This window comes from Meleagris gallopavo, chromosome 12 (assembly GCF_905368555.1).
Source record: "Meleagris gallopavo chromosome 12, MGAL_WU_HG_1.1, whole genome shotgun sequence".
Classification (NCBI taxonomy): Eukaryota; Metazoa; Chordata; class Aves; order Galliformes; family Phasianidae; genus Meleagris; species Meleagris gallopavo.
In genome coordinates this window covers 9,848,414-9,870,723 of record NC_139415.1, presented here as the reverse complement: position 1 = coordinate 9,870,723, position 22,310 = coordinate 9,848,414, and the positions used below count along the sequence as shown (strand labels likewise).

At 36.6% G+C, this 22,310-nt stretch overlaps 1 protein-coding gene across 2 annotated transcripts; it reads left to right on the top strand.

Moving 5' to 3' along the window:
* Positions 1-5: 5 nt before the first annotated feature.
* COPS2 (COP9 signalosome subunit 2) lies at positions 6-21,096 on the top strand. Of its 2 annotated transcripts, none has more exons than XM_085234006.1 (13): positions 6-161; positions 9,164-9,277; positions 10,272-10,349; positions 10,920-11,045; positions 12,430-12,519; positions 12,634-12,711; positions 13,612-13,786; positions 14,799-14,977; positions 15,144-15,196; positions 17,542-17,639; positions 19,056-19,138; positions 19,902-19,960; positions 20,347-21,096. In XM_085234006.1, exons 1-13 carry the CDS (start codon positions 108-110, stop codon positions 20,489-20,491), a joined length of 1,332 nt encoding a protein of 443 aa, XP_085090132.1. In that variant the 5' UTR covers positions 6-107; the 3' UTR covers positions 20,492-21,096. The 2 variants fall into 2 exon arrangements, with proteins under 2 accessions (XP_085090132.1, XP_085090131.1); XM_085234005.1 differs by having other exon boundaries at positions 12,409-12,519.
* Positions 21,097-22,310: the final 1,214 nt, after the last annotated feature.

Here is a 22,310-nt window from a genome sequence, read left to right as displayed (position 1 = left end):
CGCGGCGACGGGTTCCGGGCGGAGCGGAGCCGCATTGGGCGGCGCCGCGCGGGGTTGTGGGAGAAGGGGCCGGCCGCTTCCCTCCCCCCGCCCGTCCTCCGGCCAAGATGTCTGACATGGAGGATGATTTCATGTGCGATGATGAGGAGGACTACGACCTGGTGAGGGCGGGACGCGGGGGGCGGAGGGCGCGGCGCGGGGACCTCGCGGGCTCGGCGGCCTCGGGCGCTGTCCCGCGCCGGCAGGCGGGCTGCGCTCCCCGGGGAGGCCGCGGGCCGCCGGGCCCCGCGCTCCTCTCCGGCTCGGCGAGTGCGGGCCGCTGTTCTGCGGACGGTGGGGCTGACCGCGCGGGGCCGGGCCCCGGTGCTCGCTTCGGTGTCCGCCTGCGGAATTGAGCGGGTTGGAGCGCGGCGCTCGGTGGCCCCAGCGCGCCGGGGTGCGTCCGTCCTAAACTTGTGTTTGCTTTGACGCCGAGCCGCTCGCTCCTCTAATTGCACAGAGCCCGATTGGTTGTGAGGCGTTTAGTGGCGTTTTGACATCAGGTCTTATGCTAAGCTTTTACGATTAAAAAGGAAATAACAGTAGAAGGCCGCTTGCGGTTAGCGACAGACAGACCGATTTATCCAGGAAAAAAAACAAAGGGCTATGATGGGATTGCTTTATTTTAAGGGCTCTCCCTTACTTAAAGCACTTTTTTGAAATGAGGAAACAAAAAAACAAAAACATTTTGAGATAGGTTAATAAACTAAATGTCACTCAAAACAAAATGTGTTCTGGGCTCTCTGGTCATTTACAGTTGTTACCATCATCGCATATTTGGGCTTGAGGTTCAGCTGTTTTTCTTCTGGTTTTCATTTGGGTCATTCTGTTTGTTTGTGTTGCTTTTCTGAACTTTGCATAGCTTTTTAGAACTGAGACACTCTCCAAAACCTCTCTGTAGCACAGGACTGCAAGTCTACATGTCATTTACTTCAGTTAAACCTGTATTTACAGCAATGCAGTTTCATTGAAAACCCCAGGCCTCTGCTTATGGGAGACTTTACGATTAAATTTGCCAACTGATTTAAAACTGTGTTTATTTTCTCATGCGATGCTGTCAAATTAACAATAAGCAGCAGAGTTTGTGTCAAATGTACATAACACGAGAACTGGTTGTGTAGAGAAATCATTGGAGGTACACTTTTCAGTTTCTAAATGCAGCCATCCACTGTATTTCAGTAAGTCGGTGCAGCTCCGTGCTCACAACGTGTTATGTCAGTTTTTCCCAAGGATAGTTGCTGGTTCGATGCTTTTTCTCATGTTAAGTGCTTTCTTCATTATTGGAAAAACTTCTTGCTTGTGGCAAATGTCACCCCCTTACTGCAGCTAATTTTTGCAGAACATTTCTATTGTCATTAATTGTCTCTAGTCTGGAATTTACAAGTATTGCTGATAGTAGTTCAGAGCATATCTGCTTCTTTTCAGTGCATAACTCTCAGATAAAATGTCAAAGAATACTTAAGCTGCATCTTTAAATAAAATATTTGTGGTTTTTTTTTTATTTGGTTTGGATTTCTAACAGATGAAGGAAAGAAAAGAATTTAAGAATAAAGATACTTCAGCTGAACTAGTTTCTGTTCTCACACTAACAAACTGTGACTGGATGTTGTTTTCAAACTTGCTTGAGACTGTAATTGCAGCGTCCAATGAAACTGTTTTGGAAAATAGTTGAATAAACCTCTTATGAGGACAGGGATTCGTTTCTTTTCGTGTTGATATGAATAATGAACAGAGGGCTCTGTGAGGGTACATAGCTCTCATTTCAGAGTACGTGCTGCTGCAGGAAGTTTAGAAACAGAAGAGCACAGTACAGGACAATGTACAGAATAGTACAGTACTGAAAACAAAAGAGCACAGCTGAGTGTTAGTGAGTATTTTGTTACCAATAGGATGAGAGGCAGGAATTGAGGAGAATTATTGGCAAGAGGAACATGCAACTATGTTGTCACAATGCAGTACATCAGATGTCCAAGGAGGAACAAAAAGAAAAGCCCTAAAAAGTTTTGATTTTGTCAGAGGTGATTATGACCATTCCTCTTTAAATATGCTCTGACCTGACTGTGTAGAAACAGTCAATTATGTTTCCAGAAGTATGCAAATGTTTTGCACTCTAACTGAAATGTGAACTGATATTCTGAAGGCTGAGCTCATTCCCAGCTTCATCGTAAGTTTTGTAGAATCAGAGCAATCGCTGCTCTGCCGAACAACTGAAGGCTGTCCTATTTCATGACAATAACAGTACGTTACTATTATTTCTGCTTCATTTTCTGCTGGGTTAAAAGTGAACTTTTTCCTTTATGTGATCTTACACTGTCATATAAGTTAACTTTATCTGCTGGCAATCTGTAGATCAACCAAAAAAAAAAAAAATTATTTATGGGTGGATGAAGCTAGATTCAGAATTTGCTAATAATGTACGCTGACAGCTTTGATTATAACATGGATTATTGCACTTTATGCTTCAATGAACAGGATAATGTTTATTGGTTGTTATGAAAGCCACTGAATTTTAATTGCTTGTTTGGGGCCTTGATTCCAGCCCAAGTTCATTTTACTTGTTTCAGCTGAAGGGTGGAGAGAGAAGGAAGGGCCATTGTAACACCATTTCTGTTCTCAGTCCCTGACACCAAGCTGCTTAGAAATAACTTTGACGCTGAACTCAGCCTTCCTCTAGAAACTGATAATTCCAGGCACAATGACAGCACATTGACAGTTACTGTAATCCCTCTTCTTTAATTTTGTTTTGCTTTAAACGCAGAAGGATTTGTCTGTGATGCAGTTAATAAGACATCTCATTGTGCGATGAAATTCAATTTAAAAATTAATCGGGGGAAGGTAGCCAAATCTGTTTGCTGAGCAACTTTGTGTGTTTATGTTTGTTGTTGTATTATTTCAGTGACTTCAGCAGAAGAGCTCTGTACAGTTTGCATGAAGAGCTGTCTGTTCTCATTCCAGGGAGGTTGTTACAGATTCATGAGGATCAGGGAACATGCAGATTCCCTTTTCAGACTGTGGCAATATTAGGAAGTTTGCAGTTGTACATTTTATTTCAGGCTGTCAGACAGGTAGTAAACTTGAATTGGCTCACTCTTTCTTTTTAGCTCTAGGAAGCATAAGCCGTTTCAGAAGAAATCTCTGTATGCTATCAAACTTTATAAGCAGATGGAAAATATTCTGCCTTACTTTGATGTATTTTTAATAGATAGAGTTGAAATTTTGCGTGGATAGTCACCTCTTCCCAGTCCTTGTGTTTCAGTATTTCCATCAGTTAAAAAAACTGTATAAATGTGTCAATATATAATGCAAACAAGAGGCAGCAAAACCTAACATGCATAACTAGGGAAATACCAAATTGGACAGGTCCTGTTTATACTTTTCTGTTTCTTTGTTATATTTAATTATATGTGATTTTAAAAAAGCATTCAGTGCATTTCACAAAGGACACGGGATTCACTGTTCTTTGAATTCATTACCATTTCATATTTTATGTGGATTCAGTGTGTGTCCTGATGTTCCATTTCATACATTCTCTTCAGAATCATTCATAAGCACAGAATCAATATATTTAGGGCTTATTTTTCTCATCGCTGTGATGTCTTATACGGAAGGATAAGGCAAAGAGGATGAGAATAACTAGAGAGTAAATTCTTTCTTTGTGAATCGCGATAAGCTTGATGTAAGTTCTGATTATTATTATGATTACTGTTTTAGAGAAAGTATTTATCACTTTGCTGAGAAGTGAGCTCCCCAGGACCTGAGGGGCAGTTCAGTGTTAAACATAAGTAAGTTAGCTGTCAGGCTCTTAGAAAAGAATGCCCAGAATTAGAGGAGAGCTGTGTGATAGCAGTAGGAAAAAAGGCACTTATTTCAGGTACTGTTTAGATGTCGTAATGCCATTTTTTCTTTCTGAAGTCTCCTGTCTCATTTCTGCGCATCTCTCAAATTCTGCTTGAAAAGATAACACAAAGGCAGAAGCAGTCATTCAGTAGAGCTGTACTGACCCTATTGCAAATGACTGGCTGCACAGCCTAATTATTGCTGGTGTCAGTAGCGGGCTGTTACCCGCCGTGCTGTGAGCCAGCAGGCGCTGGATGGCTCGCAGAGGTAGTGAGGAGGAGCAGAGGATTTCAGAGACCTGGAATGTAGAAAAGAAAAGCAGGGCTGCCAATGCATGGTTGAGCAGTTGCAGACTTGTGGCACAAATCACTGTTGTTTTTACCTTCATGGTTTGTTCTGTTTTTTCCTCCTCCTTTTTTTTTTTTTTTTTTCTTTTTTTTTTCTTCTTTTTTTTTTTCCTCCATTCTCATTTATTTTGTTATATCCAAGTGCCCACTCTGGCAAATGCACATAGAAGCTGTTCTTTGCCTATCATCCTGGTGCCAAGGACCACTCTTGGGTGGGTGCATTGAGCTCTGTGTTCATTTTAGATTAAATGTTCAAGAAATCTTGCTGGCAAGCTAAGAGAATAATGTATTGAGCAGTTATTTTCAAGGCTTTTTTCAGTTGGCCTCATTTGGGCATTTTTGTGTTTAAGGAAAAAAAAAACAACAAACCAAAACAAAATCAAAGGGCAACAGCAGCAACAAACCAAACCCACATCACTCGCACTGTTGTGAAATATCAGATCCTCACTCCAAATGAGTTTGTAGACCTCCTAAATGCCATGGTTATGAAACAGAGTCAGTTGAAGTAAAATCAAATTTTTACCAGGCTTGTTCTCAGAAACAATTGAACTTCACAAAAAAGAATGCTTTGAATCAGTCCAATGGTTGAAATTTGGTAAAGTTACCAGCAATTGAAAATGACAGTAGGAAGGACATTGTTGTTAACAATGCTTAAAAAGACACATTTCTACAGAACTAGAAGTCTTTGTATTGTGTGTGTGTGGAAAGTAATTCTCCGCACAGCGACTTTCTCTTTTTCAAGAACAGATTTGCAGAGTAGGAGTGTGGTCCCCATGCAGCTAGCTGAGCAATGTATGGGAAGGAAAAGCTTAGATTGTTGCTCCACCTGTGAAAGTAGACTTTAGAGAAGTGCCTTGGGCAAGAGAGGAAAATCAGTAACTAAAGGCTGTTTTCACGAAATGCCAATTTCTTTGGTTTTGTGCACGCTTAGCTATCAGGTTAGTGTGTGACTGCCTGCGTGCCACAAAGAGCTTTAGAGGCACCAGTGCGGAGTGAAGGTCCCCGGACTCGTGTGCGTGCTGTCGGTGAGGAGCAGGACTGTGCTTCAAGAGCTTGCTGGAATCTCAAGCCTGCATTCATTGAGGCTCCCGCTGCAACCAGGGCTCATTTTCTCACCTTCCCTGGCCACTGAACATCAGTGGATCTGTTCTCTGAGCCCTGGCAGAGTGAGGCATCATCCAGGCATCATCCAGGACTTACACAACATAAAATGTTGAAGGAGAAAGGGAGTGCTGGGAGCAGAAATGTAAAGAGGGTAGTGAAGCACTAACCTAATTCCAACCTGCCTTTGCTGCTGGGGAAATTGAGAATGAATCCGTGCTGTAAACACAGTATTTAAAGCTGTCGGGTGAATTGTCTTCTGCATGTGTTCATCTTAGAAGCCAAGGCTTAGTATTTTAACAATGTGATAAGATGAATTTGGAAAAACTCAGTGCAATGAAGACCTGTAAATTAAATTAGTTCCTTGGTATAACTTCTATTGAAGTTGGTATAGAAGTTGGTATAACTTCTATTAAAACTAAAGAACTGCATCGCTGGCAGAGAGGTCTTATCTACATTACAAATGAACTGACATAGTAATTCTTCTTCCCTAAAAAGTGGGCTGATAGGATCAGATTGTCTATAACTGACATTTGTAGTGGAACAATACTTAGTAATACCATAGCTATTTTTTAGCTGCAGGTCTTTTTAAGCTGTATCAGGGCTTTATAATCTCTCAAGTAATAATTAATAAAGCACTTGTTTGTTTTGTTCTTCACAGGAGGGGATTTCTAAGATCAGTTCTTAGAAACCTGCATAATCAGGTTTCGTTTGCTTTTATTTGTTGTGATGATATTGATGCCCATTTAAAAATATTACCAAGATCTTCCTTAAGAAACTCTTACGCTTACTTTTAATGCTGACTGGAGCTAAAATGTAGCACGAGTGCTTTTGTATCTTGAAGTTACAAAGGTGGATGTCCTTTAATGTGCAAGGTGTTGAACTGGGGGAGTTCAGGTAGAATGCAGGGCAGTCAGAGGGTGAGGAAAGGTTGGGTTTTCAGTATCTGAATTTATTGTTTAAAGAATTCAAAGTTTCTGGTTTTGACAGCGAGAAGAAAATGTATCTTTTTCTTAGTCTGAACTTTGAAGAGACAGCTTCACACTTCTGCTTTTGGCAAAAGCTGAATGTTCTTGCGTTCATTCCATACCGTTAAACCGTCTCTGCATCGGAAGAAGACAGTGTTGCTCCTTCTGAATTGATCAGCATAACTGACATTGATGTTTAAGTTAAGATGTAGCATCTTAATGGCTGATCTTCTTAGTTATGATTGTCCATACGTTCGTTCTATCATTTCATACTTAGTTCAGCAAGGTTTAAATGTTTTCTTCACAACCATTAATTCTAAATAGACCTTTTAAAGTAAGTGCCTTAGTTGCTGGGGTTTTTTTGTTTGTTTTTGTTTTTATTCTAAGGCTGTTAACAATAATACAAGTATTAATGAAACTTGATCATCTTGTTGTTAAGTTCAGCATCCAATAAATGTGTTTTATTGTGTTATTCCTTAGCTTTACAGGATGCTAAGTGCCTTTACTCATTATGTGGGGATGGCATTGTTCCTGTCTTTCTTAAAGCGTGGTACTTGATGCCTACTGCTGACAACTGTAAGAGCTGTTACTCTGAAAGTGTTCAGTAAGGTTAATTCACATGAAATAGCAGGCAAACCTGTAGGTGTACCTGTAGAAGCTAAATTGTCTGGAATGCCTGTCAAGGTGTATGTAACCCATTGTGCCATGTCCTCCCTAGGGCAGCTTTCACAGATAGATGCATCCTGCTAACAAACTACTTCAAAACAAGCTAAACCACATTCAGGAATATGAACTCTAGTGTGAATTCTCACTTTTAGATTGCAAAGGATTCCAATGCAGGGCCTCCACCAGCTGTTTTTAGGAGCGTGTGCCATTAAGAAGAGTGCTTTTCAGCAGATCAGAAAGCTCTGTCTCCCCTAGAGCTTTGAGGCAATATCAAGATCTTAAATTTAATATGAGGCGAAGAGTCATCCAAGTAAAGGAAAAATGTAGTGATGAGAGCATAGTACATTTCCTTTGATGCATTTCAAAGTGATTCCATTAGGAGAAATTAATCTCTAAAATTACTACTTATTAGAATATTAATACATAATAAAGAATGAAAATAGTTTTATGGAATATTTAAGTAGCATTAAGAGAAGTGATGTGAGAAGGGGCTCCGTGCTTGAGCCCAAACCTGGAGTCACTGCCAGGGCCCAGATGAAAACATAGATGTTTCTGGCTGTAGGCTTATAGGGCACGCAGCTTCCTAAAAGGAATTAATTCAGTTTGCCTTCCTTTTATCTTTATAAATAGATACTTCTGCCAAAAATATTCCTATTTGTTCAGGCTTAGTATAAACAAGGCATCAACTGATTGCATGCATCTTAAATGCCAGCTTTTAAGCTTTGGCAGTAGGAGCCTTCAGAAGCTGCCACAGCTGGTGGCCTCGTGTGTGTGTTCTGCAGCCACTCCTTCAGCATTGGATCAATAGGATGAAGAATTGGTAGAAATAAGCAAACCAGAAGGAAAGTCTCACCAATGAAATAAACTACTTGTTACTGCTTTCTTTGGAATAGTCAGTATTAAGAAGGGGAATTCAGAAAACAGGCTGGCAGAATTTGCTGGCCTTTTCAGTCTGTTGGTTATTACTGAGTGCTATGCTTGGGTAAGTGTAAATAAGTGCGTATGTGAGCAACTTGTCAGCATGTAACAAATGGAAACGTTAGCTGTGTGTTCTGAAGGCTGGAGGAGAAACTCCTCAAGGCCTGTGTTTGTTAACATTTGGGTCAGTGGGGAGTTTGCATAATTTTTCCATCGGAGTTTAAGAAAACTAGAGAGCAAACTTAAAACTTCTATAAAACTTCTATAGTTTTGAAGGAACAATTAGCAGTGTATGAATGGATGAAAGAATATGTTTAGTGCAGATGAACAAGTACAATAAAAGAAGAAATGCCAGCCTAAAGAAGGGCACCCAAATTCATATGTTTTACATTGTTAAAAGGGAAAGTTACTCTGATGGCAGTGACTTTTGTGGTTTAAACAGATTCTCTTAAACAGTTCATCTGCTGATAACTGAGCACTCTTTAGAAGGAAGTTGGCTTGAAAGTTGTCAGATACCATTGACTCATGTAAACCTCAAAATTATTATTTGAGATTTGACTTTGTTAGTGTAAAAAAAGTAACATTAGAAGTAAGTTTTTCAGCTAGTGTGAGTGGTGGGTAATTATTTGATTAAATTGTTGTACCTTTGCTTCATCCCCTCCTGCACTGGCAGTCTTTTAGCATTTTTCCCAATCAGTTTCTGCTTCTCAGCGAAGAAACAGCTGGTGTTACCGCTACCATTTCCTGAAATGAGGATGAATCTTCAGGATGTGAAAAGGCGGATTGGAGATTCACAGAAGCTTTTTATACCCTCTGTTGCTGAATCATTACTTGAGCAGCAGCTCAGCCAGCATCTTCCCTGCACATAGCAAAGGTCATGTAATGGGGCACCTCTTGGCAGCCTAGTGGCCAGCATGTTTGCTTCCCCCGTACAGAATTGACACATGCTATTAAGTGTCTGTCTTTAAACACCAAAATTAGTTGAATTTTAATAATACATCTGTTCTTGTCATAAAGGCAAAGTTGGTGGAGCTATGAGTTCTTTAGTGCAGAAACAAATCTGCTGAGAGGCAAGTGTTGGTGGATGGGAGGCTGGACTGATAGTGGAGTGAGAGAACATCATCATCAGAATTCATACTAGGCTTTGGAACTAAAGATTTTAGTGTGTAGTCATTCCATGTCAGTTTGAACAATCCATCTTACTGTTATTTATTCTTTTTCAGTGAATGTTCCAAATCTTAATTTTTCTTTTTTCTTTTTTCTTTTTTTTTTTTAAACTTAATGTAGGAGTATTCAGAGGACAGTAATTCTGAACCCAATGTGGATCTGGAGAATCAATACTACAATTCCAAAGCCTTGAAGGAAGATGATCCAAAAGCAGCACTAAGCAGTTTTCAGAAGGTTTTTTTTAATATATTTTAATCTCTTTTACATTGATTATTTAGCCTGCAAGTACAGTATTTTAAAATACTTGTTTACAATTTGAGTTATTTTCTGGAATTGTAAGGGTCATGTTTATATTTTAATTTTCTAATGTGCTAAGCTTATCATTGGCCTACTTGGATTCCTGGCTGACGTCCTTTCAGCATCATGCTTTTAGGGAGCATCCATAGGACAGGAGAGTCCTATTTAATTACAGCACCAATCTTCAGAATTTAGTCAGTTAATTAATCCTAAGTGTTGTTTTGTGTGCCAAGTTTAAAAAACAAATCCAATTTTTTTTCTTTTTTAAATGACTTGGCATTTTCCCCAGGGTCTTACATAATGTGTTGTTTTTGGTTTGCTGTCTGAATCCAAGGTTTGCATGTATAAGTTCTGAATGATGTAGAGTTTCTTTCCTTTGTGTTAGTTTTAAGTTTTCAGTCTGTCACCAGAAAGCAATACATTAGATGACTTTGGAAAAAATGTATTTATTTATTTATAAAATGTTTATTTGCAAATCCTTCAGTTAGCTATGCTACGTTAAAGATTCCTGCCTGGAAATCTTCATGATATGTGAAGAATATATGGCAATTCCAAGTGAACACTTTTTAAGTAATTTAGTTTGAGTCAGTTTCGGTGTGTGTTACAACTTTGTCCATATGTTCTCATGGAATAGCAGTAAAGTTCACTATTTGACATTAGACAACAGCAACACAACTGTAAATAACAATTTACCGTCCATGCATCAGCTAGGATGTGAAAATTTACGAGACGTGTATCCTCTCTTAATTTCCTCAGTAATATTGAAAGAGTAGAATTGAAGAACAGGACAGAGTAAAACACTACTTTGTGCAGAATGACATTGTGGGAGGAAATGCTTTTATGGGATATGTATGTTTTAAAAGGGATACAAGTCAATTCATGTTTCAATGAAGTTTCAATAAATACTGTTGTAAAAATTTTTCTATTTCAGGTTTTGGAGCTCGAAGGTGAAAAAGGAGAATGGGGATTCAAAGCTCTGAAACAGATGATTAAAATAAACTTTAAATTGGTAGGAATTACAGCTATCACTTGAATAAACAGCATAAATACAAAATTGATCTGGAGGCCTTATAGTCTTATTCAAAATTATGACTGTGACATTTCCTTTTGCAGTCTTCAGTATATGTGGTGGTTGCAAGTCAGTGGCAAAATGAATGCAAAATAAGTACAGTTGTTGGCTAAGACTCTTTTGAGAGTGAGGCTCAGCCATTGCTATCCTGGGGTATCAAGCCCTTTCAGGCATTGTATCTCAATACTTGTATCTCTATGTATGTACTTCACCAGTTGAAATAAGTGAAAAATGTTTTTATGGTGCACATGCAACAATTCAAACAGTTGTACAGCCAACTCTATTTTCCCAATTGAGACAAATATTTTAGATGTCTGTTTTATGAGGCCTTACTCAAGTTGTTCTTAATTTTGCCACTTAAGAATAAAGCAGTGAAGTAAAAGTTCCTCACAGCAACCACTATTGCATAATCTGTCTGCTAGGCTTTGTTTCCTGTATGTACGTGTGCAAGATGCAAGCCAGATTTTAATCATTAAAGCAAAAATGATGTAATTGTGTTTTTCTTCATAGACTAACTTTCCTGAAATGATGAACAGATATAAACAGCTACTGACTTACATACGAAGCGCAGTCACAAGGAATTACTCTGAAAAATCCATCAATTCTATTCTTGATTATATCTCGACTTCAAAACAGGTTAGATCATCAGTTCTTTCATTTTGCTGATTTTCCTTCTTGCGTTCTTAACTGTGGACTTTTTTGTATACTGTGCTCTGTTGTTTGGAGTTTTTTTAATTGTATTAGAGAGGATTTACAGTATGAATCTATCGTTATATATTAGAATATACTTCCCACATCTAAGGGATTCTATCAACACACAACTTTTCATAGATTTGTCTTTCTAATTAAAGTAGTTTGACGTGTGTGTGTGTGTGTGTGTGTGTGTGTGTGTGTGTGTTTGCAATTTACCTGGAATTTCTATGCTGATAAGTAAATACATTTTTTAGCTCTGTGAATACACACTTTGCCTTTTCAATTAAAATTTGTAGTATTTTACTATTGGGGGAAGCACTTTGAGGAATTTTGCAGTGAAGTGCTGGTGTTAAGTATAATTCATCTTTGAGAATTCTCTGCAAGTTAGGTACATGTTTACAGATACACAGCTGAGCTCCTTTTCTTTTATGATGTGGCACAGATTAAGAGAGATCTCTACCTTGAAGTAGTACCTGCATATGGAGGATTGTTAGTCATTAGGGATGATTCCTCTGTCATCACAAACCTTCCTGTTCTGCCACTCATAGGAAAGGGAGGTTTAATAGATGAATGATTCAGTTTACTCTTGAAGTCTAAAGAATTGGCTTGGGCTGTACCTTGTTGGCAGAGGTCAGCGAGTTTGGTCTAAGTGCAAATGGAGCCAAATCTGGAAGGACAATCTGGAACTGTTATCTTCAATTCAAATTCACTAATAGCTGCAAATTTGTTATCCCAAAAAGAATACTGTCTGTAAACAATACTAATGCACTCTGTAAAACCTTTGTCAAAGATCACACTCGGTACTTAAATTTCCACTTTGGATGTTGTCAGGTGTTTGTTTGTTTGTTTTTTAAGCAAATAAATAGTTTGTGCTATAGAGCTTTTGGTCACTCAGTGTTGGTAGTATAGAAAGAAGGCACGTTTGAACATTTCTCTCTTTAGAAATTTATTTTATTTTTGATATACAATTTTTTTTTCTTTTAAAAAAGTGGCAATGGCTGTTACTGTTTGTCTTCTGCTACACAATGTAAGAATTTATATTGCTTGGTTATATAAGATGGGTTTCTGTAAGGCAGCTTTCACTTTCATCTGGTATGAAAGATGACTGCAAATTTTGAAATGTGAATACTTCCTAATGTTATTTATTTGAAATAATGAAAGCAAGTTGACTTAGTTTTGTTATTTAAGAAGCTCTTTACAATTCAGTAAGATGCAGATCTTTCTTATTTTGAAGTTCAAGCATGCAGTTTTAGTTTGCTCAGATTAACTTTATTAACAGGTACAAATTTGCTGTTTACAATTATAGAATTCTGATTTTTTATGTCAGATGGATTTGCTTCAGGAATTCTATGAAACAACACTTGAAGCTCTGAAAGATGCTAAGAACGATAGATTGTGGTTTAAGACAAATACAAAGGTAAAATAAGTAATTCATTTTTTTTTTGCTTTTCTTTGTGACACCCTCAGCTAAACTTATACAATAACTATGAAATCTTAATAGATCTTAGTACTTTAACTTTTTTTATTACAGCTTGGCAAATTATATTTAGAACGAGAAGAATATGGGAAGTTACAAAAGATTTTACGCCAGCTGCATCAGTCGTGCCAGGTACCTTTATACTCTAATCACTGTAGCTTGGTAAACAGCATTGAATTTATTTTATTATTTTTTTTTTTTTTTTGTATATATCTTTTGTTGGCATTTGAGATGTGTTGCTGAGCTTTTTTAGTACAGAGAAAGCAAATGAGAACAAGCGCAGTATTTCTTACCTGTTCAATAACATTAACTAAAAGTCAGAAAAATGTTTTATTCTTTACGTAAGGATGATTTTTAAAAAGCAATTCACAACCACTATTGATTAAATTTCATTTTAGTCAGGTGTAAGGAGAAGCACATAGGAATAATCTAAAACCATAGACGTTTAGTTTCAAATATAGTGAAGATTCCAAACGAATTTCACTGCAGTATGAAACTACAGCAGCGACTTTCTGATTTGGAAGGGGGAAAAAATAAAGACAGCCATGCAGCCTGCTCTGCCTGTTTGTCCCCTTTTCTTTCTGTAGCCTGGAAAATAGGTTATAAATGTCTGTTAAATGGTTCTGTTATAGGCAGTAGAAGAATTTATTTATTTATATCACTCATTGCATTTGTATACTGAAGTGAGTGTTGTGGTTTCTTTGTCTGTTTGTTTTTTTTTTTTTTTTTTTTTTTTTTTTTTTTTTTAAGAGGAAAAGAATGAAGAGCAAAACTTGGGAACTAATTTGCGATAAGAAAAACAGTTAAACAAAAATACTGCCTTTTAATAAAGCAAAAGCATTGGAATTAGGCCAACTCTAACTTCCTTCAGTATTAGGTTTTTTTTATATATGTATTCATATCAGTATTTCTAGGCAAATCTTTGTGACAGAAAATTACTGATAGTATTTGCTAATGAGTTTTCTATTAGTATAAAATTGAAATTGCTGTTCTCTGAAAACTTCACATTATTTATTACTTAATCTATCCTAGACTGATGATGGGGAAGATGATCTAAAAAAAGGTACTCAACTATTGGAAATTTATGCTTTGGAAATTCAAATGTATACAGCACAGAAAAATAACAAAAAACTTAAAGCACTATACGAACAGTCATTGCACATCAAGTCAGCTATTCCTCATCCACTGATCATGGGAGTTATCAGAGGCAAGTGAATCTTTCATTTAACTTGTTGCAGATTAGTGTAATGAAAATCTGATAATTAGTATTTTCTCAGTTTGAACTAGAAAGAAAAGGGATCCTGTAAGTTGGTAGGCAGGCACACCTGATGGGGAATAAAGGACTACAAGTGCTGTGACTACGGTCTAGTTTAATGTTTGCCTTCTGTAGGACTTCCAGCTTTGCTGCTCTAGTGCCCAAGCACCAGATGCACTGCTCAGCCAGGCGGGACAGTTGGCTACATAGAGGGTAGGAGTGAAGCAATAGAAGAACATAGAAAAGACCTGATCTGTTTGAACTGATGGCAGACAACAAAGGACAAAGGCACAGGGCTTGGCAGATTGCTATTTCTGTAGTCTATAGTCTATTGTAAATTTGTGCAGTGCCTTGCCCCACTAAGATTTGTCAGAAGCTGAAGAACTTGAAGATGTGTTTGAAAGTGGTACTATCAGTAAAGGTGAATTACAGTGAAATTGTTCTGTGTGTCTTTGAAAAAAAGAAAAACAACTTTCTCCACAGTGCTGGTGTGCCTTCTCCCTTTCTGTTGTGCAGGCACTCTGGCAGTAGTGGGTACTTCAGAGATGAAGGGAAATGAAATGTTTCTCAATTTTTCTGTACAGTTTTGCTCAACATATTGAGAAAATTCCAGAAATACAGGAAGTACGTTATCTTTAAAGTCAAAATAAATTCAATTTTTATAATATTTTAACATAAGATTAAAATAATTACTGGCTGTGAGGATTAGGGTTCTTTTAGATTGGTGGAGTGGGTTGGTTTTGTATTTTTCTGCTTTAGAAGAGGTTTGTTCAAATGGCAAAGCTTTATGTGAAGGCTCTAGTGTTTGGGTTTTTTTTCTAGTGATTTTTTGGAGAATGAAAAGACTCCTGAAAATATTTCAGTAATCTATTTAGAAATAGTGGGGAACTCTTGAGTACAATTACTGCAGTCAGCAACAAGCACAGAGTGTTCCTTTTTCTTTTCATCTCTGTTTTCTTTTCAGAATGTGGAGGCAAAATGCACTTAAGAGAAGGAGAGTTTGAAAAGGCACATACTGATTTTTTTGAAGCATTCAAGAATTATGATGAATCAGGGAGCCCCAGAAGAACCACTTGCTTAAAATACTTGGTCTTGGCAAACATGCTGATGAAGTCTGGAATAAATCCGTTTGATTCTCAGGAGGTACTTCAAGAGATGTGATTAAATCATTTAGGTTTATTGCCTCTTTTTTTCTTTTTGTCTTTTTTTTTTTTCTTTTCTGACTTTATAGGAATATTATCCAAAAGACGACAGTGGAAAAAAATATTTAAAATCTGAACATCCATGTTTTGCTTTCTGTTCTGTGTAGGCTAAACCATACAAAAATGATCCAGAGATTCTAGCAATGACGAATTTAGTAAGGTAAGATTTTAATTTTTCCAGAGAAAAGAAACAAAATACCGTAGTATCCAGACAGCAATGGAATAATTTTGTAAGTGGTGGCTTTTCTTTGCACAGCTAACACTTTATAACAGTTATTGGGCAAGTACTTGTAGGTTGGTTGGTTGTGGTTGTGATTATTATTATTATTATTTTTCTTTTTTCTTTTTTTTTTTTTTAAGCAACTTTTGTTTGCCATGACATACCTAGATATCTGTACTGTACCAGGTAGGGATATGGAAACATGCTGTTGTCTTCTGCTAAGTTGAGTTTTTTTCTGCAGTGGTAAATTCCCTTAAAGCTTTGTTGCCTAGTGCTGTGACTTGAATTCCAGACTTGGCTGACTTTGTGATAAACTGAGGTGATTGACATCTCACACTAAAGCCAGTAGAATAAGTGGATGCTTGGATGTTTCGTGATTACTAAAGGACATTCATAATTTAGGAATATGAAATGAATTTTTCAGGTGTTCTCCGGCATCCTTTGAATACACATGAAGATCAAAAGCATGCCTCTTTACCTCTTAGAGACAGCTGCCAACTGAGAACTTTCAGGGTATTGACATCATCACAGAAAATAAATTGAACTGAGGCAGCCTTTGTATACTGTGCTACATGAAGCTAACTTGTTCCATCTGCTCTTTGCCTTATCAAATAAAAAAAAAAGAAAGCACCACATAGGAAAGCTTTCCACCTTTACTGTAAGAAGTAATGCTTGCTCACGTTTTGAAATACACAGTCTCATATCACCTTGCTGTGCTATTGCTGTGGTGCTGCACCAGTGTATGCATATAAATAGTTTCTGAAAGTGAGGATATTCATCCATTATTGACATAATGATAAGTAAATGGTCTGGCAATTCATTAAGGGAATGTTTCCATTAATTCCACTTCAGACATGTCTTTTCTATTTTGCTTTCATAGTTTCGTGTGAGTTTGAGACAGAAGGAACTCCAGATGGCCTTACCCAAACTGATTTTATTCATATTCCTAATTTTTATCTTTTATCTTGACATTTGAGTATAACTGCTTTTATAAACTTAATAATGCAATTAAGATAAGAAATGTGCAGAAGATAAAAATCATTTCCAAGCACTGCAATTATGTTTTTAATTCTTCTTGTACTCTACATTGGTAACTTGAATGTGTTACATATGGTAAAAAGAGACTTTTGAAGTAAGCAATAGAATATGCTTAACCGAGATACCATTTAATTTTGAAGTGCAGTTACTGGTTTCATGTGGTACAGTCCAGTCCACTCATGACTCTTCATAAACTCCTGAAGTTCCACCTTGAATATCACTGGTCTTTATGTTGTTCCTTTTAATGATAATAAGGGGTGACTTTTTTGGTCAATTCTTACCATTTGAAAACGTACGGAGACCATAAATGCAAATTAGAATTTGTTCATAAAATGTTTGGTGTAGATCTCAAGCAGAAATTGAAAGCCTGTATTGATCAGTTTGTCTTTCAGGCTCAATACTGCCAGCCCGTAGCTTAATTAACTAAGTTTCATTGTTTCAGTGGGTAGTCCCAGTTGCAACTGACTGTTCCTTTAGAAAAGATGACAGATTTGAATTGTAAGATGATTATGTTCCAAGAAAAATGTTGTTTCAGTGGTTACAACTCCTACCTTTAAATGATGCTGAGATGCCTCTACTGAACAATAATTGGTGTCTGAATCCACATTGTTTTTGTAACCTTTTCTTGGATAACAAGATTTAGCAATTAAACTAACTATTCACTATACGTAAGAATCTAAACAGTAATATGCCAAAAATTAGTGATGATTAGTTCTGATAAGTCAGGCATTTCTTCTATCTTCCAGTATTTTTATAATTCAATTTAATGAAGACATTCTAGGAAGAATTAAAAAAAAAAAAAACCTAACCAAAAAAAAAAAACCCAAAACAAAAAAAACCTGGAATCTCTTTACTTATTTTGTTGTTGGTGGTGGTTTTATATAATATAAGGATTCATTAAGCCAAATTTCAAGTAATTATATTGTCCAAAATTGGCTGGTTTTAGGCTTTAGGGTTTTCTGTTTATTTTGTTTTCAAGTATAACGATTTGGAAAACAGAGTACACTTACAGAAGAACTAAATGTTCTTAGTGAAGTTTTGTAAATGCTAACAAAAACTGAAAATAGAGAAAGGTCATTTCTGGAGCATTTCATCTTGAAATATTTTTTTCCTTATAAAGATTCTGAATGTAGTTATTTTTCACCAATGATTAATACTTTTTTTTTTTTTTTTTTTTTTTAATAAGAATGAAGCCTTAATGAGTCTGGTTTTAATTTTAAAAATATTTATTCTCACTTTTTCTGAAGTGCCTATCAGAATAACGACATTACTGAATTTGAGAAGATTCTGAAAACAAATCACAGCAACATCATGGATGATCCCTTCATAAGGGAACACATTGAAGGTATTTTTGCAGGCTATTTCACTCTTTTTTTTTTTTTTTTTTTTTTAATTATTTCTTGGTAAACTTTTATGGTTTACTTTTTCTTCGACAGAATGAGAATTCATTGTTATCGCTACTCAATAGACAATTCCTTTCCAAGCTTGATATTGATCAGGATCAACGTGCATCCACGTGTATGTTGAAAACAATGGTTGAATTTATAGTTATCTATATTTAAAAAAAAAACGAAGTGCACTAGCACATGACTGTCAGTTTCATTAACATGATAAAAAAAAGTTACCCTCTGCATTTGCCACGTATCTGAGATTTTTAAAAGTCTCTCCCCTGGAACATAGTGTCCAGTCTCAACTAACTGCTGTTTTCATCAAGAGTAGGACTAATTCTGGCATTGCCAGATCAATTAGCTGGATACCTGCTTGAGAGAAAAAGTTAAATCCAAAGACCTGGTTTTCTTGCTCTTCTTGTATGTAGAAGAGAACATGGCAAACAGCAGAGGAAACTAAATATAACACCTCTACTGCTGTTATGTACAGGCTACTGGTGTACTTCAAAGTCTTGTAGGGAAACTCAGTGAGATAAGGGAAATGAATGCCTAAGGAAGGAGTCTAACAGAACTGGAAGGCAAAAAAAGGAGGACAATTGAATACAAGGACTGGAGGGAATTTGAGTTTCACCCCTTCCATGAAGTCTGCTAGTGATACACAGGAAAAAAGATATTCATTTTTTTCGGTCCGTAGTGATATGGACTGCATGTTCATAGTTACAGAGTTTATGTACCTTTTGTTGTTGTTTTAATATTTTCTGTTTTATTGAGAAACGTGTTCAGTAACATCATATAAAAAGTCCTTGTGTTACCAGTTAGGTAAGGATCCATCTAGCTTCTGTTAATTTACAATGATAATTCCTGCTTTCATTTTATACAAATTTTCTTTAACATTGACTGTGGTATCATACCTATCCACAATCAGCCACTTCATACAGGCTATGTTTTATCATTTTTCTGTTCCTCATTGTAAAAAAAAAAAAAAAAAGCTCTGACCTTTGTCTTAAAATATGAATGTTACTCATGAAGTTAAATGTATGCAGGCTTCCATTTCAGAGCCTTAAGCTTGCCTCTTTTTACTTTAGTACAACGTAAACAATACAGCCATAAATTAGAGTGGCAGACATACAGCTAGTTTGAATAATTCAAGTTTTTACCAAGGAATATATTGCTCTCTTTTTAAAGAATTTTCAGCTTTTTCTATCCATCCTAGAGTTATGTATTGCCATGCTGCCCCCTGAGAAAAAAGGATCTTTATTTTGCTGTGTTTTCCTGCGACCTACCACCTACATCACAGTATTTAGGCCTTCTTTTTTCATTGTATCTTCATTTAATAGGTACTGATATTATCATACTTTTGCTTTTTCTTACAGAGCTTTTGCGAAACATCAGAACACAAGTGCTTATAAAATTAATTAAGCCTTACACAAGAATACATATTCCTTTTATTTCTAAGGTATGTGTCAGTGGTGCCTTGTATTTGCTTAAGTAAATGATTAATTATGAATAAAAGCACTTAAATACAGTGTATCCAGGAATAGAACATCTAAAATATAATGTAAACTGTGCTGTCATACTGATGTATTGCTGGCAGCTTGGCAGTGTGAAAGTGTAAATTTTAGGCATCTTCCCAATGCTTTTTATATGTGCACTATGATATATTTCTATGGTACACAATAACTGTATTCTACTTGGTGTAGAAAAGAACATTTCTGAAGAGAAATATAAAATGTTAGATTTGCATAATTATGAAATTGTATGGATATAAAAATCCAAGTTTTAATCTCTCTGGTTCAAGATAATTTTCAAATATCTTTAGTGAAAGTTAGAGAACTGTGGTAACAGAGTAAATTATAAGACTGGAACTATTGATTTCATTCTCTAACCTCTAAAGAACAAAATCTAAAACAAAACAAACAAAAAGTATTTATTTTAAATACTCTCAACGAAGGAACTGTTCTGAAGCTTCCAAAATTTTTTCTTTATCCTCTTCTGCCTTTTCTGAGAGGTTACTGATCTCTAGATTGTTGGCCATGTTTATTTTGGCTGGAGATCTTTTGCTTGACAGATCACTAGTGAATTATTTTTTTCAAACAGTAAGAAACAGAAATCTAACCAAATTATATATATGCAAATAAACACTGGAAGGATTTAATGTTGCAAAACAGAATACCAACACAATGGCATTTCTTTTTTTTTCTTTCTTTTTTTTTTTTTAGGAATTAAACATAGATGTAGCTGATGTGGAAAGCTTGCTTGTGCAGTGCATATTGGATAAGTATGTATTCTTTTTCTTGTTTACTGACTTTTAAAATAATCAAAGTATATAAGAAGCAATAAAACAGTATTTCTGTGCTTTATAACAATACTGTTTAACTCTTAAGCCAAAAGGTAATGATGAATGATGCTGACTTTACTAGTTTGCTTGGTTTACAAGCGAAGTATATTTGTAATTTGTGAGCCAAAAGAACTTTATATGGCTAGGCAGGTTGTCCAATGAATTAATTGCTCAGTGACTTAATTTGCTTTCCTAGCCGTAATGACAACTAAATAGGCAGCGTCTCCCTCTTATGTAAGAAGCTCTCTCTCTTTACCTCTTGATTATTGTTAGCTCCTATTGCTATGTGCATTAGTGACTACAGCTATTTGTTTGTTCCCTTCTAGCACTATACATGGCCGAATTGATCAAGTCAACCAGCTCCTAGAACTGGATCATCAGAAGAGAGGTGGTGCACGGTATACTGCGTTAGATAAATGGACCAACCAACTAAATTCTCTCAACCAGGCTGTAGTCAGCAAACTGGCCTAACAGAAAACAAGCTTTTACAAACGTACTTAAGGCAACAGTGCAGTGATGTAAACCTTAAAAGAACTGGGAATGGCAAAACTACTGTCGGTTGGTGTGCCCTGAAATTATTGGAGTTATGGCAGAAGTGCTTTTTTGATCAGCTGGTTTGTGTTTTGCTGCTGCATTTATCCCAAGAAAAAAACAGCTTTAATCTCCAGAAGAAAACCAAAATGCCACGGGATTTATGCTGTATTGACATCTTGCCCTAAACATGCAACATCCTAGTAATTTGTCAAAGGGCAGTTAATGACCAGAGAGATTTTTGTCATGATTTTAAATACACTGACACATTACTGTTGGTTAAATTTAAAACATGTTTTACTTGCAGAAATTCTCACAGAAATAACCTGCAATAACTTGAAATGCATACCCTTTTGAACACTTCCTTTTCTCATGTATAAATTGAAATGTTTGCTGCATTTTGAAAAATGTCAGTTCTCCAAAAATGTGTCCGTATATTTCTGTACCTGCAGTGTAGTAAAGGTTTAGAAGAAACCCCATAATTAGTGGCATACTGTCACTTAGGTTTCAAGCAGCAAAATAAACAGTGCAGTTCAGAGATTGTACAGTTTGTTTCTTGATGTGCTTTCTATACTTGATTTTACTTGCGTTATTTTTAAAGGAAGATGGATTATTTCATTTTCACCTTTTTACCTGACAAAGGACAGTATGGAGATTTTAAGTCTAAACTTTGGTATCTGTGCTGTTTATTTTTTTCCTTGAAGTAGCTAAACATAAATACTAAGTAGTTCAAAAACTGACATTTAGCAGTCTAACTTAACTGATTTTTATCTTGCAATATACCAAACATTATTGCTATCTGGTCGATGTTGCTGAGCATTAATTTGGGATTGACTAAAAATCTGGTCTTTTTTTATTTTGGTGTATTTAAGAATACGAGTTTTCCAGGTAGTACCTTGGGAATAGAAGTGCAGACTCTGATTATAGAATTGTAGAATCACTAAGGTTAGAAAAGATCTCTAAGATCTCTCTGAAAGATCTCTAAGATGTGTTCCCCTGCCACCAATATTGCCCACTAAACCATGTCCCTGAGTACTACATCTATCATTTCCTTTAAACACCTCCAGGAATGGTGACTCCACTGCTTCCTTAGGCAGCCTGTTCCAATGCCAAACCACTCTTTCTGAGAAGAAATTCTTCCTAATATCTAATTTGAACCTCATTTGACACAACTTAAGGCCATTCCCTCTTATCCTGATGGTAGTTACCTGGGAAAAGAGGCTGACCCCCACCACGCCATAGCCTTCTTTCTGGGAGTGGTAGAGAGCAATAACAACTCCCCTGAGCCACCTGTTCTCCAGACTGAGCAATCCCAGTTCCCTCAGCTGCTCCTCATAAGACTTTTGTGTAGACCCTTCACAAGCCTTGTTGTCCTTATCAAAGGGTAACAATTTCAAAGAGATTGTTGCCCTCTAAGAGATTGTTATCTTGTTTCCTAATCAGTGATGTCCTTGACCAAATTCAGTGTATACAAAAAGACACTCTGAGGGAACCCAGTACAGTAAACTTGGTAATAACAGAATACATTATTTCCCAACTATTTGATTTTACTGTAGTCTATTGAAGTCCTGAAGTCCTACAACATGTAGACACATGCTTCTCGTCCTAAAATTTGAGGTTCATCCATTAAAATACTGAGCTGTAGTATCTGCCACATCAACCTCTCTTTCGTGGCAGCTTGTTTAGTGTTGTCTGAGATAACATCAAGTCCTCCTGTTTAAAGCTAAGGGTAAGATATAGTCTTTCACAAAGCAGTACC

Coding starts and splice junctions, on each gene's coding strand:
- COPS2 (XM_085234005.1), top strand. CDS start 108: ATGTCTGACATGGAGGATGATTTCATGTGCGATGATGAGGAGGACTAC. Junction 9,278..10,271: donor CACTAAGCAGTTTTCAGAAG/GTTTTTTTTAAT, acceptor TTTCTATTTCAG/GTTTTGGAGCTCGAAGGTGA. Junction 13,787..14,798: donor GATCATGGGAGTTATCAGAG/GCAAGTGAATCT, acceptor TTTTCTTTTCAG/AATGTGGAGGCAAAATGCAC.